At 40.1% G+C, this 17,347-nt stretch overlaps 1 protein-coding gene across 1 annotated transcript in view; it reads right to left on the reverse strand.

Annotated features, from left to right (window-relative positions):
* The window catches only part of LOC108798310 (sodium leak channel non-selective protein), a gene marked incomplete at its 3' end in the record, with an annotated part of 337,938 nt that overhangs the window by 240,249 nt on the left and 80,342 nt on the right, over positions 1-17,347 (reverse strand). Inside the window, exon 5 of the mRNA XM_018570048.1 lies at positions 13,279-13,362. Within this exon, the coding sequence (XP_018425550.1) occupies positions 13,279-13,362 (84 nt within the window). The remainder of the gene's footprint in view (positions 1-13,278; positions 13,363-17,347) is intronic.

The following is a 17,347-nucleotide window of genomic DNA, read 5'->3' on the forward strand; positions in this document are numbered from 1 at the left end:
TGGATCTTGACACATCACATCAACTAACAATTTTTGGTAGTTGTCACTAATTATTTCACATACCCTGTGGGATCAATGATCCAGGGCCATTGATGGTTTTTTCTTATAAAAAAAGATCTTGAAGGCACTGAATATTCATGTGTATGCTATATGAATATAATTTATTGATCTGAATCACTTATATTTATTATATCTATTTATTAGAATTATTTTATACTTATATTTAATTAATTTTAGGGTTTATGACATTCAACACATTACATGTTGCGGGCGCTGCATAATTTGTAAGTTATATACACCTTTCACTAGTGCTGTATTTGCAACTAGCCAAGAAGAAGTCTGAACTTCTGCTCGAAAGAAGACCGATGTCCCTCAAAGTAGGACTCAGAGACAAGCCAGGTAAGCACTGTCTGACACTAGCAGGGAGCATGGAGGTTAACACTCTAGGCTGTTTAGGTTCTAGTCAGAGGGAAGACAGAAAGATAAATAGAGAGCAGCAGCATGGGTCAATGGAAGAAGATTGCCAGGGAATGTGCTTCCTTTATTGGATTGCAGATAACGGCAGTAAAACATCTTTATTACAGCTATAGACATCTAATGTTTTGTTCTGTGCATTCCTTTATAAACCAACTCTTTTCTGGAATCATTTTGTGGCTTTCTTCTGAATTTTTAGCTGGGTGTTATTTAGTTGCATTAGAAAATAAGCAAAGTTTAAACAATGTTGTTACAGCTTTAACAAAATCTGCAGCAGTTGCCTATGGCACCCAATCAGCTTCTCTCTTCAGTTTGTTTAGTTAAGATTTGAAAATGAGAGAGAGATGCTGATTGGTTGCAGTGCACAGCTGCTCCAGATTTTGTCTGTTCCGGTTTTGATAAATTCCCCTCTCTGTCTTTTCCATGTTGTGTACATTCTGTTTATTTTTCTCCCCTTCATTCTCTATCTTAGGCCTTATTCTAACTGTGATTCTTAGAGGCAGAGAAACATTGGCCCCATGGACAATATGTGTGATCAGCAGCACCATCGAGATTTGCATCTGTACAAATCAATGGCCAGGGCAGCCGCTGTTTGCATGTGACATGTGATTAGGGCCTTTGACTAGCCCTGGGCACAGAAGGATTGCCTCAAGGGACAGTCAAGGGCATTCTCTGACCGCATAAATACTGGATGTCCAGATGCAGAGTTCAGCCACATCTGAGTCAGGCCGCTCTCTCTCTCTTTATTTCCCTCTTACTTTTTCCTTGTCTTTCCCCCTTTTTAAAAAAGTTCACTAAAACTACCCACAAGCCCTATTCTGTCTAAACCAGGAGTAGGCCAACTCCGGCCCTCCAGCAGCAACTAGTAATACCATTATGCATTGCAAGACTCCCACTAAACCATAGCAAAGCAAAGTGGAAAGGTGGCATACAAACTGTTAAACAACATCCACCTTATTTGTTGCACCCTCTTTTTGGGCATGTCCACAAATGCATGCCCTGCACATAAATTTGACAGGACTGCCAATCTCAAACCTGCAGGATTTGCCTGTGACCCATTGTAACAGTGAATCTGAACCTCATGCCTATTCATTTACATGGCACTATTATTTTCTATGACCTTCCACAGTGTAGCTGATATAAACAATGTTTTATAATACTAATATGGCAAAAAAATATTTTAACAAGACATAAAATTGAAAAGCAAAACAAAATACAGTAAAAGAGAGCTTGCTTCCTTGCAAGAATAAAAACAAAAGGAATGAGGGATAAAGAAAAGATTTACAGGAATAAGTGAATAATGTACAGTATGTAGTGAATGTGTCTTCATTGTCAGAACATGGAGGAAAAAGCAGTAGTAGATCAGAGACTGAACAAATGCATGCCTGAACAGGTGAACTTTAAATCTCTCATTTTGAGGTTACAGTCAGTTTAATGTTCGGTTACAGTCAGAATGCTAACATAAACCCATAAAAGTGAATAGCCTGCCAAGGCATTTAATCCATCCCGCCGCTATGTACTGCCCAGCAACTACTCGGTGTACTGAACTGATTTAGTCAGTACATTAATCAATCACAGCATTTGAAGGATGCTTGGAAATAGACAGAGGCTCCTGTCAAGTGCCCCCTTTTAAACATTTATCTAAAAATAGCCCTACAGTTGCTGTTGAAGCTATGAAAAAGTAATTGCTGAGTACTGTATAGAGATGTCAATTTTGAGCTGGTTTTGTAGGTCTGAAATAATATTTTAAACTGTGTAAATGGAAGTCATTTGGAGGATCAACATTACGAAGCATCATCTGAGGTAGATGAGTCAAGCAGCAGTATTCAGGGTTAAAAATGAATTAGTCTGTTCATTACCAAGTAGGTGATACAATATAATATAGAGGCTGGGATATGATGAAGACATATGCTAGCATTTTAGTTACCTCATGCCTGTTGGGGCATTGATACAGGAAATGGCTAAGGAAGAAAGTACAGAGTAGCAATGAGTCATCAGATGTGTTAAAAGCTGGGGACAGGTCAAGAAGAACAAATAAAGAGCAATAGTAACCATAGGATTTTGTGTTTAGTATTGCTTGCAATGATAATGAGGGCTAGACTTGAACATTTTGTTTCACTTCGAATGGATATTCGTAATAATTTCGTCAAATTCAGACATTCGGATGCATCCTAATTTCTGAATTAGAATGCGTCCAAATGGAAACGAATCTAAAAGCTCGATTAACGAAAATTCTGAGCTGGCCATATTTTTTTCAAACAAAACTAATTCGGACATGTGAATGTTCTCTGACCAATCAGATTTTTTTTGGCTGTTGGGGGTTGCATTACAGGCACAGTAATGTGACCATTCTGAAGCATATACTCAATAGTAAAAAAAATATATATAAGTGTGCACTGAGTGTGTGCAAAAACATTCACTATACACTGCAATTGTGCTGATAACAAAGATAGTGCAAAATCAAGTGGTATTAGGTAACCACAATCGCATTCAAAACAACATAGAGGGGTCTATTCACGAAGCTGCTGAAGGATCTGGCCGTAGCTCCGGCTGATCCTTCGGCTAGCTTCCGCCCCAGGACCCCCTCGGACTATTTTTATTTTTGTATTCTGACACGTGTCAGAATAAAGAAAAAAGACACAGAAGTGTTTCTCTCCTGGGCAGCCAGGAGCGGGAGGCTCCCAGAGCACCCGGGAGAGTTTTTTTTTTCTTTTTTTTTTTTTACAGCAGCAGAACCGCCTGACAATAGGAAACTATTGGGCGGAGCTAGCTGTCACTGTTAGCTCTGCACAATCATTTTCTATTTACTTTTTTTTTAACTTTTATCACTCTTTTTCTGTTCTGCTTGGTCCCTCTGAGGGACCGAGCAGAACAGCCAAGCCGAATGCCGCTCAGCGGCATTAGGCTATTCACTCACTGCTGTTCGGCATCTTTAAGAATAGCCCGAACAGCAGTGAGAAGCCTGCCGGAGGTTCGGCTCAGCTGATCCAGATGTTGGATCGGCTGAGTCGAACTCCTTCTGCACACCCGAAGCCACACGAAGCAAGCTGATGTACGGCTGATTTCAGCCAATGTACGGCTGAAATCAGCCGTACCAGCCTGAAGTGAATAGCCGAACAGTGTTCGGCTCACTTCACTTCAGACCGGTCATTCACTTGGCTGCCCTCGGCAGCTTAGTGAATAGACCCCATAGTGTTAAAATCACAACACTATAGTGCCGAATCAAGTGAAAATAAGCAACAACACAAGGTGTAATTTCAGTCCAAACTGTGTGTTTTCCACCAATAAATAAAGTTGGAAGGACACAACAGAACATTTTGACCACTAAAGAAAGTAGTCAAAGGGAATTAAAACTCCTTTTTGTCAAATATTAGTTTCTATGGTCCCCCTAGCTCTGTCCCTATTCCAAGGGATCTGAACCATAAGGAAGTCGGGGAGTTTAAGAGCATTCACTGTGAAGTTGCTGCTTGGAACACGAAAGGAGCCAGGGGACCATGGAAACTAATATTTTATGAAAAGGAGTGTTAATGCCGTTGTGACTACTTTCTTTAGTGGTCAAAATGTTCTGGTGAGTTCATCCAACCTTATTCTAAGCACGGATGATACTGAAACTTTGTTTGGACTGAAATTTCACCTTTTTGTTGTTTCTTTCACTTGATGTGGCACTACAGTGTTGTGATTTTAGCATATATGTTGTTTTGGATGTGATTTTGGTTACTTAAAGTGGACCTGTACCCATATCTTCAAAATAACAACAAACACACCTTTAGGAATGTTTAGTAATGACAATCTACAAACACATACTTCTAGATAATTGCTAGGTGTGTATTCTTTGCATATCTTATTTTTCTTTTCTTCCCCATTCTTCTGGCAGTGGCCATGTTTACTAAGATGCAGATTACTAGCTCTCCTTTTACTTCCTGCATTTCTGGCACATGTGACTAGACATGTGACTAGGACATGTGAACATGCACATAATTTCATCATAATCTCTCAATCCCATGAGAATCCTACCGCAGGGGGGGCAAAATGAATGTGGATGGCACCGCTAAAATCAATCTACGAACAAGATGCCACCTGCACACCAGTATGTATGTCCAAACAAACATCCTTCATTGACGCATATTGTCATAAATATGGCGACATTTCAGGCCCACGCAGGGTTCCTTCATCAGGCTTAGTATGAACGCATACTGAGCATAATGAAGGGACAGTGCATGACCCCCAAAACATCACTATCTTTGTGACAATATGCATCAATAAAGGACGTTTGTTTAAACATACACCCGTGTGCAGGTGGCATCTTGCGGTTCTTTGTTATCGGCACAGTTCCAGTTTATATTGGATGTTTTTGTACACACCCAGTGCACACTTATATAGTTTTCTTCTATTGAGTATACATTTGTATGTAAAAACAGTTTTCTGTATATTGTGTTCACTACAAATGTACATGTTCATGTTATACACTAATTGTATGCACCATTTTTAAGCGCAGTGTATATATTGTTAGGTAGTTTTTGAGTAATGTTCACTACCTGAGCACAGCAGCAGAGTGTATTTCTTCCTAATTGTAGTTAGGGCGCAGAGTATTTGTTGTTAATTACATTCATTCATGCAAACCACACTTTTCAGCTAATCTCAAAGGCTTCAGATTTAGAAACTTTGTAAGCCACTGGAATATGCTGAAGTTACTGTCCAACTTGTGAGGCCAACATGACATGATGCATGCTTTGTGACATGGCATATTACCCTGCTGGAAGTAGCCACTAGAAAATGGGTAGAATGTTGCCCTAAAGTGGTAATCAAGGTACAAAGATTGTGATTATCATAGCAATTAAGTCAAGACAATTGATGATTCAACAGCTTTAGATTTGCCTAAACATTTCCATGAAGATGTATTTTATCTACAAAGAATCAAGCAATTTAGGAATCTAGACAACTGACAAATGTTATGATTCACTGTATGCTGAACAAATCGTTATCATATATTAGCAGATTAGCAATTAAGAAATCCGGACAACTGACAATTGTCAAGAACATGAAGAACAGCCATGTGCTGGTGGCATTGTGGTTTCTGGCCTGGTGAAATGTCATTGTCAAGCAATTGGTAGTGCAAAGTGCCCAGTAGCTGGCAGAGCTTAGTAATTATTTACCACCTGACACTAGCTGATGGAAGGCTATTTAGCTTCATCTCACTTTACTCGCAGCATTCTGTTTGTGTGCCTGAATCTACTTTATATCTGAATTAGTCAGCTTCTGCTTCGTACCCATTTGGTCCCGCTCCTGACTAGTATACCACCTATCACCCTACCTTTTGGCCTAACTCTGCTCTGCCCTGTGTCCCCATTTAACTTTTCTCATGGATTTGGTAAATTGTTAATAGTTAGTTGTAAATAGGATTGTTGTTATATATGATTTGTGTCATTTGTGTACTTTTGTTTTACTGTATAGTTGCACAATTCTGGTAACACCAGACAATAAGATACCAACCCATTTTTAAAGTGATTTGCTTGAAATTTGCTCAAATGTCAGCAAAAACACCAAGTATATTTGTCATTAAAATAATCCTCATATGGTTTTAAGGGACCTAATGTGTGACAAAAATGTTGTTTACCCCTATAATACCACTACTTGTATATAGCTGTAGCAGAAATCAAAGAAAACCTTTTTCTTCAGTGTTCCAGTTTTGTTTTTCCCATGCCTATTGTGGTCTCCTTGACAGGATTGAGGCCTGAAGTAGTCTTCTGTTATTACTGCCCATCAGTGACGTGCGGTACCTCTTGTTCCGTATGGGGCATTCCCCAGCCCGCCCACCGCCGACTGAAACCCCACCCTAGCTAGCCAAAGGTCCGCCTCGCCGGACAAAGCCCCAAACCCAAGCCAGTGTAAAGGAGGAAGGAAGGAGACAGGGAGGGGCCTCCCTGTCCCTCAACTGCTCCTCACTGCCGAGGCGCTCCGTCCATGACAGGTTACACAGCGGGCATGATTCGGGGACCTGCTGTGTAACCTGTTAGATGCCGATCTGAATAGAGAAAAAGCTGTCAGCTTCAGACATGAAGCTGACAGCTTTTTCCTCCATAATTCTAGGTGAGGCTCTGCCTCACCTGCCTCCCCTAACCACACGTCCCCTCTGGGCTCTCTCATTAACAAGGTGTTTTTGCTCACAGAAGTGTATGAAAAAGGTCAGCACATCTGGTCCTAACATTCATTCTATTGTTAAAGTGGCTTAGATTACACATCTTTCCTATTCTAATGTTTAATTCTAATAAAGTGGCCACTGAATGTTTGTACCCTTCAAACAAGCTGTTCATCAGGTATTTGCAGTGTGAACCCTCTATAGTTTAGTTATCCCTTGATGAGTGCCCGTTTATTATATATATGGATTATTCAGACAGCTCATAATGTTTTTAATTGACTGAAAATACAGGCCAAAATCTGTTTCATACACAATGAATTTACCTTAACAACAGATGTACTTCCTAAGCTTGTCAGATGTATTCTCCTGAGTATACATAACACTGATTAAATATGGTTTAAGAAACGTGGATGAAACTGGCAGAAGTGATACAAGGCAGCAACTTGAGAAGGTGTTTTGATTATTGGGAATATAATGGAAGATTCTACTTTGGCAGTTAGAGCCCTGATAGGAGTGCTCTCCTTACTTCTGTAGAGGAATATGAGTTTTGCTTTGGTTGGGACTTAAAATGTATTAAAGTCGCTCTGCTAGGGGGTTACTACAAACCAACTCCTATGCCACTTAAGCATTTAAGGCAAGTAGGCAAATATTGACTTTTTTATGAAGCAAGTTTGGGGCATCCCCTTTTACTTTGAGATTGTATAGTATATAGACTTCTGTATTTGTAAAACAAAATGGAAAAACAACCTTAAAGTAAACTTGTCAAACACATTAGCAGAGGTTACCTTCGCTGACAACTACAGGTTAGAATTCGCAAAAGATCTAGCCATATAGGCAGTCAAGTTGTATGCAAATCAGCTTGTACAGGACACCAGGAATGGGTCCTGGATGGACGGTATATCCCTCCCTTGTTTAGGTGGTGGTCCCGTTAAAGTCACATTGTATTCAGAGCCTCCATCCCTGACTACAGCCAGTCCTGGTAATGAAAGGGTTAAACCACCAGCCAGAGGGTGTGTTAAAAAGGAAAAGGAAGCCAGTCAGTCTGGCTGTGTGGAGTGTTTGGAACAGGACACATGGCTATGTGTGTTAAGCTGTGGAATACAGTCTGCCGAGACACTGCTGGGCCACCTGCGTCCATACTGGAACCCTCTGTGCGCAGGCTGTGACTCTAACCCTGAGGCTGGGGCTCTAACCCTGAGGTGGGACTTAGTATAAAGGCGCTTAGCCGAAGTCTTGTTTTTGCTGAATATAAGCCATTTACTTTGACTGTCTGTGGAAATGAATAAAAGTTTATTGTCTGAAACGGCTGGCTATGAGTCATATCCGCCCTGAATATTACAAGCTATAAATGTTTAGCTTTGACTTTTATCTCCAATTTCTTGATGTTTCCCATTTCTTAATGAAGCCACCCATATCATTAAAGGGCCAATAGAGAAGCAGATTAGATGGATGGGAGGGACAAAGGCAAGCTAGCCTTTTACAGCAAGTTTAGATGTACACATATCATCAGCTGCCTATATCTTTTACTCTACTAATTGTTTAGGCCTGAGGTTTTCATTCTCTGATTTAGCATTTTTACATCATATGCTTAGTTGTAATTGGACACTTTACTTAACCCACAATTAAATAATTGTTTTAACTAGGGACTAGGGAAATTTTATCCACCGAAACATTTCATCCAAAAATGGTACTATGGACAAAAAAACGATAGTACCAAAACGGCCGAAAATGTGGCAGAAAATTAACTGCATCCCTAGCTTGGTGCCAGTCTGTGTCCCCTCCAATCTCCACTGCCTCTGCTGACACAACATGCTGAGGGGGATGGTGCAGGAAGGAACGCTGTCAGCTGTCATAGGAGGCTGAGCTCTCCACCTGCACCTCCCCGCTTGGCCTCCTGTGACAGGCAAAGCAGTCAGCTGATAGCTGAGTGTTTAAAAATAACTGAAGACAAAGTAAGCTTACTGTGTCCCCAGTCATAAATGAATAGGAAGTGCTCTACACCACTTCCTGTTCACTCATGATTGTGGACATAGTAGCTCCTCAGTTTATGAATGGACAGAAGCACTCAGTATAGAGGCATCCTGTTCTTTCATAACAGAGGCTGCAGAGAAAGAGATTTAGGACGCTGTGTCTCTTTTTCTATTTTAAAAGTGTAATATCAGGGTTTAGACCCCTGATATTCCCCTGAAGCCCCTTTCTTGTAGAGTAAAATAAATAAATACATTAAAAAATATTTTAAAAATAATGAAAAAAATGTTAAAAGGTTGGAAAAAAAGTCAGTTTTGGTTTCGGTCTAAAAATGTAATTTTAGTAAATCCATAGTTTTAACTTGCTTTTTGCTCTGCCTTTTATGCTTTTTTTTTTACCAAACTTGACACATGCCAGATGCACCTTTCAGATTGATCCCTACAGTCTAAAACATTTACCTCTGATGAGAACTGTAAACTTTGTGCTGACAGACATATGCTGTGTAACACACAGTATCTATATTTACTGTAGAAAGCAGTCGTAACTCAAAACTGAGTTTCTGGTGACCTTTCATTGCTTGAACATTTACAGTTCTTATGGGAACACATTTCCTGCTGTTATGTTTAACATAAAACCCTTTCATTTTAGAATATTAGGAAGAATGAACCACAATAGCAGGTTGAAAAATGACATTGTTATATTAATGTTTATTATGTAGCTATACAACCTCAAACTGACACTAATTTACCATTGCCCTATTATTTCTGAATGTGAGCAATAGTTTCCGAACACTGATTATATATTTTTATACTAATTTTTGCAATGTTTGAATTATCTGGGATCGCAGGAAAGTACTAAATTAGGAATTCACCATATGTTAACCTGAACATTAAGTTCCACATTTACACTGCATTAAGTAATCTTGAATAAAGATTGCTCAAACTGTTTTTTTTGCTTTTCTTTAAAATAGACGTCAACCCAAAACTTTTTTACAGCTTATTTTTTCTTTTAATTTTGGAAAAAATGGAACATATTTGGAACCTCTTTCAAGTTTTAATTGATGCCTGCGTCCCTAACGGGGAAATGTTATCTAATTTCCTGTCCCAGGTGACAGCAGAACCTGGGACAGGAAGGGATGAAAAATCTTTTCATGATGTCACAGACTTACCTGACAGAGGTTCCAAACCTTCCCTACTGTATTAAAAAGTTTTTATTTTGTTGTCTATGCTTATTCATTCTTTGTGACTCAGGTGGCAGCATTCATAAGAAAACATGAGTGGACATCTTCTAATTTGGACACAAGCAGCACGCTTAACACAGTTTCTAACCCATACCAAGTCCACTTAAGAAAAGTTTTGGGATGACTTCAACTTAAAAACACAAACAATACCTAAAATGCATTTGGCAGTTAATGGGCATTATTCGCACAGCTAAAACCCAATATAAACTTGTTTGTTAGAAACGTATTAATGTTTGACAGTGTTTTAAACTGTTCTAATAAAGAATCTAGTGTAGAGTTCACATCAGTATCACAATATGGAGATCAATAAAATAATAATGTTTATTAGTTTTACCAATAGTGAAAGTAAATACTTTGAGAAAAGTTAATTTAGCCAAAAATATTCATCTTGAATCTGTATACCATAATCCAGTATTTCCTATACCGGCCTTATTGAAGAGCCATGGTTAACAGATCGATTTTCAGAATCAGAATCATGTGCTTATTTGAAACCACTATAACCACTACTATGTAAGTACAAGTATATTTGGCAAACAAATTGTTAGTGGTCCTTGAGGACTGGAGTTAGGGAATAAAGTTATAATCTGTCCTATATTATGGGTCTTAATGGTTTGTCTAGAAAACTTGCTATAGCCACCGTATTAGTAATTTATAAACCTCTATATCTTATTAAACTACGGTAAAAAGGAGGGATGCACCGATACTGGTTTTTCGGTATTGAGTATGAGTACCGATATTTTTTTTCCGGTACTCACCGATACTGAGTACCAGTGCTTTGTGCCCCGATTATCAGGTATTTAGCCTGGCTTCCTGACCAATAAGGAAGCCAGGAGGCGAGTCATAATATGCCGCCCGGCTTCATGATTGGTTAGGAAGCCAGGCTGCTTAGCAACACGTGAATCTGGCTTCCTAGCCAATCAGGAAGTCATAACCCACCACCCGGCTTCCTGATTGGAAAGAAAGCTGGCTCCATGCTCCCTTGGCACTTCCGGTCAGAGAGAGATCTCCCTCCGACCAGAAGTTCCAGTATCGGAGGTAATTATCAGAACATTTGGGGGCGAGTAAAGGTACTCGCCCAAATACTCGGTATCGGCACCGATACCAATACTAGTATCAGTACCGGTGCATCCTAGTAAAAAGTTAAAACTGAATAGTATAGGCCAATAAACCTGACTTATTTTAATAATCTAATAAGTATTTTCTGGTAAAACATACACAAATATATAGGGACAAATTTAGTAAGGAATTAGCATTGGTTAGGTTATGTCTAGCATAAATCAGTTTTTATAAAGAGGTAAGTTCAGGTTATGGGGCATTTATCTTAACTAGTCTATACTAAAGCTTCAGCCTTGTTCTGTTTTTGCATTTGGGGTATGCCCTTCTATCTTTGTATGCTTTTATATGATCTGTACCTGCTTTGTTTCTGATGTCTGTATGTGTATCCTTTTGCTTCAGGTTATGCTTTGGTCTGTTCAAGTCTGTCTATTGGGTACTGGCACCCTTTTTCTGTCTGTGTGTCTGATGTTGTCTAGCTAAGCAATCTTGTTGGTCACATGCTGCGAGTTTATCTGTACCTTACAATGGCCCTACTGAATACCAAGCATTCCTGGCCTCTGCACTCAGATAAGAGAATTTACCATGATATGGCAATATGGTAGGCTCCTGTTTGTTTGTATGTTTTGAACCTGTACCTGCTCATCTGGGGTTCAGCACTGTGCTCACGTTTCTATCCTTGCTTTACCCTGTATTTCTACTAAGTTCCTGTCATCGGGTTCTGTCTCTACAGATGTTCTAATAGATAGCTATGGCCAGCATATCCCTACTAGGAACGGGGTATCAGATAGCAACCACTCCTCGAGTCCCCAGTTTTAGAGTAAGGCGAAGAGGAGGTTGCAACACATCACACCCCGTATACGGAAGGCAAATTATATACTAGGTGTAGTATAGTGGACGTTACTTCCTTAGAATGCCCCTAGAGGACAGCAACAGCTGAGTTTAGTATTGGCAATCAATGAGGCAGCTGTGAATGTGGTTACTGTTATTATCATGACATGAGCATTTACAGTTTGTCACACACTTCAATTGGAAGTAGCACGTAAGGGTAAGTAATAGCATATATGGTTGGTCACACACTTCAATTGGAAGTAGCACATCAGGGTAAGTAGTTTGCAATGATACTAGTAGTTACTAGTCACAGGTAGACTTTTGGAATACAGCTGACACAGGAGTGCTGGGACTATCTAGATGCATAGCCCAGGGTACTTGCGGTTTCTATCTGCAGGCATCCAGTTGTAGTCTGTGGGTCCGGTTCGTTTAGAGGCAAGTGGGGCGCTGAGTTGATCAGCACCCTACCACAATCAACAGAAAGACGCCGATCAACTACCGAACCTCGGCTTTATGCCGAGTGCTGCGTCTGTAGGGGCGGAGTCCCGTGGTGCTCCTGACGTGGACGCCTCTGGAGGGAGAGACGGAGGAGGCCCGTGATGCGCCTGCGCGAGACGGCGACGGACAGCGCCGCCAGACGTCACCACCACACGTCAGTGAGCTGGGGATTCTGACCCGCGGCGCGCCTGCGCAGGACAGCGACGGTCATTGGCACCAGGTCCCTGCAGGGTTCGTCTGTTACAGATATATACTTAGAAGATGGGAAATGTAGTTCTATTCATATGCATTATAAGTAATCAATGGTAAATCCAACAAACTATCTTTTTCCATTAAAGTTGCTCCAATACCAGCATATTTAAGGTACACCTAATTTGACCTTGTTTATGAAGAGTACCTTATACTCAAGGAGACTTGGTTTGATGGGTTCATGAACTCTTGAATCCTGATCTTAATCTTGACAATGACTCTAGCTGCTATATTTGTGGACTTTATTGCTTGTTAACAGCCACCTGTAGCTCAAGCTTCTGAAAGTGTTCCTGGTCCTGTTTCTTCTAACACTGCCCAATACTCCCATGCTGTTGCCAATGGCAACAGTCTCCTCAGCTTGTGCTCTGTGTATTCTGTTTCTGACCATCCTGGTAAGTTTCAGCACCACCTGTCACCTGACATTTTGCCAATGGCAACTGTCTATGAATCTGCAAATCAAGACTGCAATTGCTTCTTTCCCTATTCTCTTGTGGAAATTCCAGCTGTTCAAGTTAGTACTCAAGACCATTAGTATGTAGGTATTTTACACAATTCCACAATCCCCTGCATTTTCAAAGAGTTACCCTTGAGGATCTGCACCCAAAAATGAATTAGTGATGTGTACCTGCATCTGCGGCTTGAGTGCAAAAAAGAAAGGAAGCAAAGGGGAGCAAGCTGGGCAGTCATGGTGCACAGACCTCGCAAGCAAAAAAGGTAAGTATCAAATAAATGGAAAATAAGAAATTCTAAACACATCTAGGACAACTTCTCTAAAAGGATAGCAAAAGTTTATTCAAGGGTTTAATTACACTTAATTTGTAAACATTACCTGGAGTACTAAGGAGACCCAAAGGCAAAACACCATGAAGCCATCAAAAACACACCAACGGTCCTTTACATAGGAAGTGTCTCCCTGAAAAAAACAAAAACGAATCAGACAATTCATATATTCTTGATGTAGTAAAATAATACAGGTAACATTAAATTGCCATCCGTGTCTTAGTGACAACACAAGCAATGAGCGAGGGAGGGGTCCCCCTAACCCTCCTTTATTTTGTAAAGCACCGCACAAACTGTTGGAGCAATATAAATCCTGTATAATAACACACAGTTCTGTGTTTTGCCTGGTCAAAAGCAAGCTGTAGGTCTGCTTTAATTTTAAAGACTGTCATAGATTGAGACTACTTCAGAAATCTAAAACAGAACTGTTTATAGCACCACCACCTTTCTCTTGACGGTTGCAGGTCTTTCAAATACATTTTAAACGTTGTGAGCCTGGTGGATATTATTTGTGATCTTGTAAAAGCACTTTATTAATGGTATATACTTGTCGTTTACAGGTGCACACATAAAATCAGGATTGCTTTGTGTCTGCAAGAAAAATAAACGTGCCTGTTGCAAAATAAGAAGAATGTTCTGTGTATGAAAGAATTCACAATGGAAATGTTAGTAAACAAAATGTTTTAGAGCTGTCACCCTGGGTTTTGCATTGTGTACAGTATACATTTTTACATGAAAATCAATCTCTACACTGAGAATCAAACCATCAACTCTGTCTAAAACGCAGTTCGTGCATTACAAGTGACAGCTTGAGGCAGTTACCATGTAAATACAAATAAACACTTTTGGAAACTTTAAACAGCTTATTTTATACAATCAAATGCTTCTGCACTGCACTGTTTGAATTACATTTTCCATCAACTTCTGAATTCAAGCTACAGATACATTCTGGGGATTATTTAAATTGCCATTTATTTAAAATAATTACAAATTAAAGTGATACTACACTCAGGAGTTACATCTTAAAAACATTTTTAAGTATTTTACCCATTAACAAAAATCTGGTTTATTTGTGTATCACTTGGCTGTAAATCCTCAAATCATCTCTGAATTGGTGCTGATACTGTCCTTCCTTCTGGAGGGTGGTTACTTTTGTTCCCCATTAAGTAAAGTAGCCACCACTTCAAGCCCGTGATAGACTACAATCTCAATAAAAATTAGTAAACTAAAGAGATTGTAGTCCATTAGAGGAGTGAGCTTGGAGCGGTAGCTACTTTACAACACACGGGGACCATGCAGAACAAAAATAGCCACCCTACAGAAGGAAGGACAGTGTCAGCACCAATACAGAGATGGTTTGAGGATCTACAGCCGAGTGATACACAAATAAGATACATTTTTGTCAATAGTTAAGCTACTTTAGTACAGTGGCAAAAAATGTCAGCGGTTACTGGTATTTCAAAACCCTGAATAGCTGCTCACGTACAGTGTACGTGAGCAGTCATTTGGGCACTTCACGATGGAGACGTACAGCGTACGTATCCAGTCGTGAAGGGGTTAAAGTAGTCTCACTTTGTAATAATTTTCACAGCTCAGTCACCTAACTCCCACAGTGTATGTTGCTTTTTATCCCATGCTTCTGTGTGGAGCAGAAACTGAGATACAGTTCACTACTCTTTATTCATGACCACTTCACTACCGGCCATTTCTTTAAAGTAGTATAAAACTCTCAAAGTTTTTATCAATACTGTTTCCATATGAAACAAATATGCATTGCCCAGCAAAGTATTTATTTTAATTTTTACCCAAACTCTTACAATCATCATGTTTCTGGACAGCTGGCTCTAACTCTCTCAGCTCAGCTTCCTTGAACTTTCTGTCCAGTACAAGATCACAAGAGGCAGAATAGTCTCCAGCAGCTGTCCATCTTCTAGTTTGGAGAAGGGAGGAAGGAGGAGAAGGGGAGTGACTTGCCTTGCTGTGTCTGTGTGTTTGTGGAGGCACACATAGCTTACTAGCACACACAAGGGTGGCTCCACAGGACCCTGCAAGGGACATGTGCTACCCTAAAACAGGATATCAGGGCCAGTGCTTGGGAGACCAGCTGATTCTGCAGGAAGCAACAATTTTCACACCTCAAGGAACAGCGTCCATTGTAAGCAATATAATCAACATCTGAAAGCCTAAAAGCCTTTTGACTTTAATATCACTTTATGGAATGGTAAGCTGCAATATATTACATTTTTATTCTTGGATTTAGATACATTTTACCTGTGCAGTTGAGCTGAGTAAATAAAGGTTGACTAAATTATTTAGGATGGACCCGAATATTACATTTAGTTCCAAACCAACGAAAACCTTAGGGGCTGTGTGCATGAGCACTATTTATATGCCAGTGTTGTACTGCAGAGTGAAGAGAACCCAGCATACAGCATACAAGATTTCTTGAATTTGTTGGAGTATGCATACGAAAGCATACACAGGCTTTTTCAGCCAAAAAAACTTTGAGAGTTTTATACTACTTTAAAGAAATGGCCGGTAGTGAAGTGGTCATGAATAAAGAGTAGTGAACTGTATCTCAGTTTCTGCTCCACAAGTCACAATCAAACACATCACTTGCAAATGATTTACAGCAAGGGGTAATCAGTCCAATCTGTTGAGCCAGCTAAATTCATTTAATGGTACAGAGAATAGAAAAGAGTCCTTACTACAGCACATAGTAGTCAATAAATTCACCAGAGTCATGACCCTCTGTTTTAAGACATCAATGGGTGTAGACTTTATGTACAATTTAAATATATATATAGCAATGAGATAACTCTATGTGCACTCAGATGTATTATGCGCTATCCTTCTTTAAAAAAAAAACAAGTAGAGAAGGAGAAGTAGGAGAAGGACAGACAGTATAGTAGATTATAAAGAACTATTGTTTTCTATGCAACATCTCACAGTTTCTCTCAATCGTTATAGCAAGCTGTGTGTGCAGCACTAGGAAATCATCATTCCATTTGCTTAGGAAATTATCGTTTCCTATGTCGCCTTAGGCTAGGTTCACACCTGGGCAGTTCGTGACTGCGCGGCAATCGTGCACAAAACCGCGCGGATTGCCGGGCGGTCATGGAGTTGCCCACCACAGCCGATCGCACTGGCAGTGCCATTATATCTAATGAAAAAATAAAATAAACAAGGATGTAACCCAACTGAAAGCAATGGGGTCGCGCAGCAACAGCTGTGTGCACAAGCACACGATCGCACAGTCCCAGGAAGCGCGCCCCGTGTATCGCTCAGGTCTGAACCTAGCCTGAATCTACTGTCTCTTTTCTATTTTACATCAATAGAAAAATTTACAAAGGACGATGGTAGAGAAAACTGGCCATGTGCATAGAGGTTTAAAGTTTATGTAAGCCCAGTTACTAAAATCTCATATAATCTTTAACATGTTAATATCATTTAAAAATCTTTTAAAATCTGCATCTTTCATTAAAATAAAAACTGACCATATTCAGGCACATCTTGTTGTAGGGTAGATATGTTCTGCCCCTGTCTCTCAATTGCACTCCTTCATTGTCACCCTGTCACACAGCCTCCAGTAGAGATCTAAAATTGGCCTTTTCAACACACATTGTGTAGGTATGGTTTGCTGTTGTCACCATTCAGAAACCTGCCCTTAGAAATGCCGTACAGCTATTGCTGGAGACAAAAAGCAACTACAAAGAGGCTGCAGGAGATCGGCAGCATTGAGAGGCAACACAGGTTTAATAAAAGGGAAAGGTTTAAGAAAACCGCTGATCACACAGTTCTTGGCTTCTCCCTGCAAAGAGCAGTGACTGTCAGATACTACTCCCTCTTTCGCTATTCCTCCTGCACTCATTTGGGGGAAAAACATGAGGGGGTGGTCACAGCTGGCTCTGGAAAGGCAGGGCCAGCTGTCAATCAGGCAGCGTGGTGGACCCCATCAATATTGTGCTAAGTTTGGGTCAGAGGAGCAGATATTAGTAAATACACTCCTGTGACCCAAAAGAGTACTCAAGCCACAAAAAAAGGTTTGGTTTTAGTTCTCTTTTAACAAACTACATATTCCATTTATATCTACTGAACATGACAATTCCAGTTTTGTC

This window comes from Nanorana parkeri, unplaced genomic scaffold, assembly GCF_000935625.1.
Source record: "Nanorana parkeri isolate BGI_ZX_2015 unplaced genomic scaffold, ASM93562v1 scaffold1447, whole genome shotgun sequence".
Lineage (NCBI taxonomy): Eukaryota > Metazoa > Chordata > Amphibia > Anura > Dicroglossidae > Nanorana > Nanorana parkeri.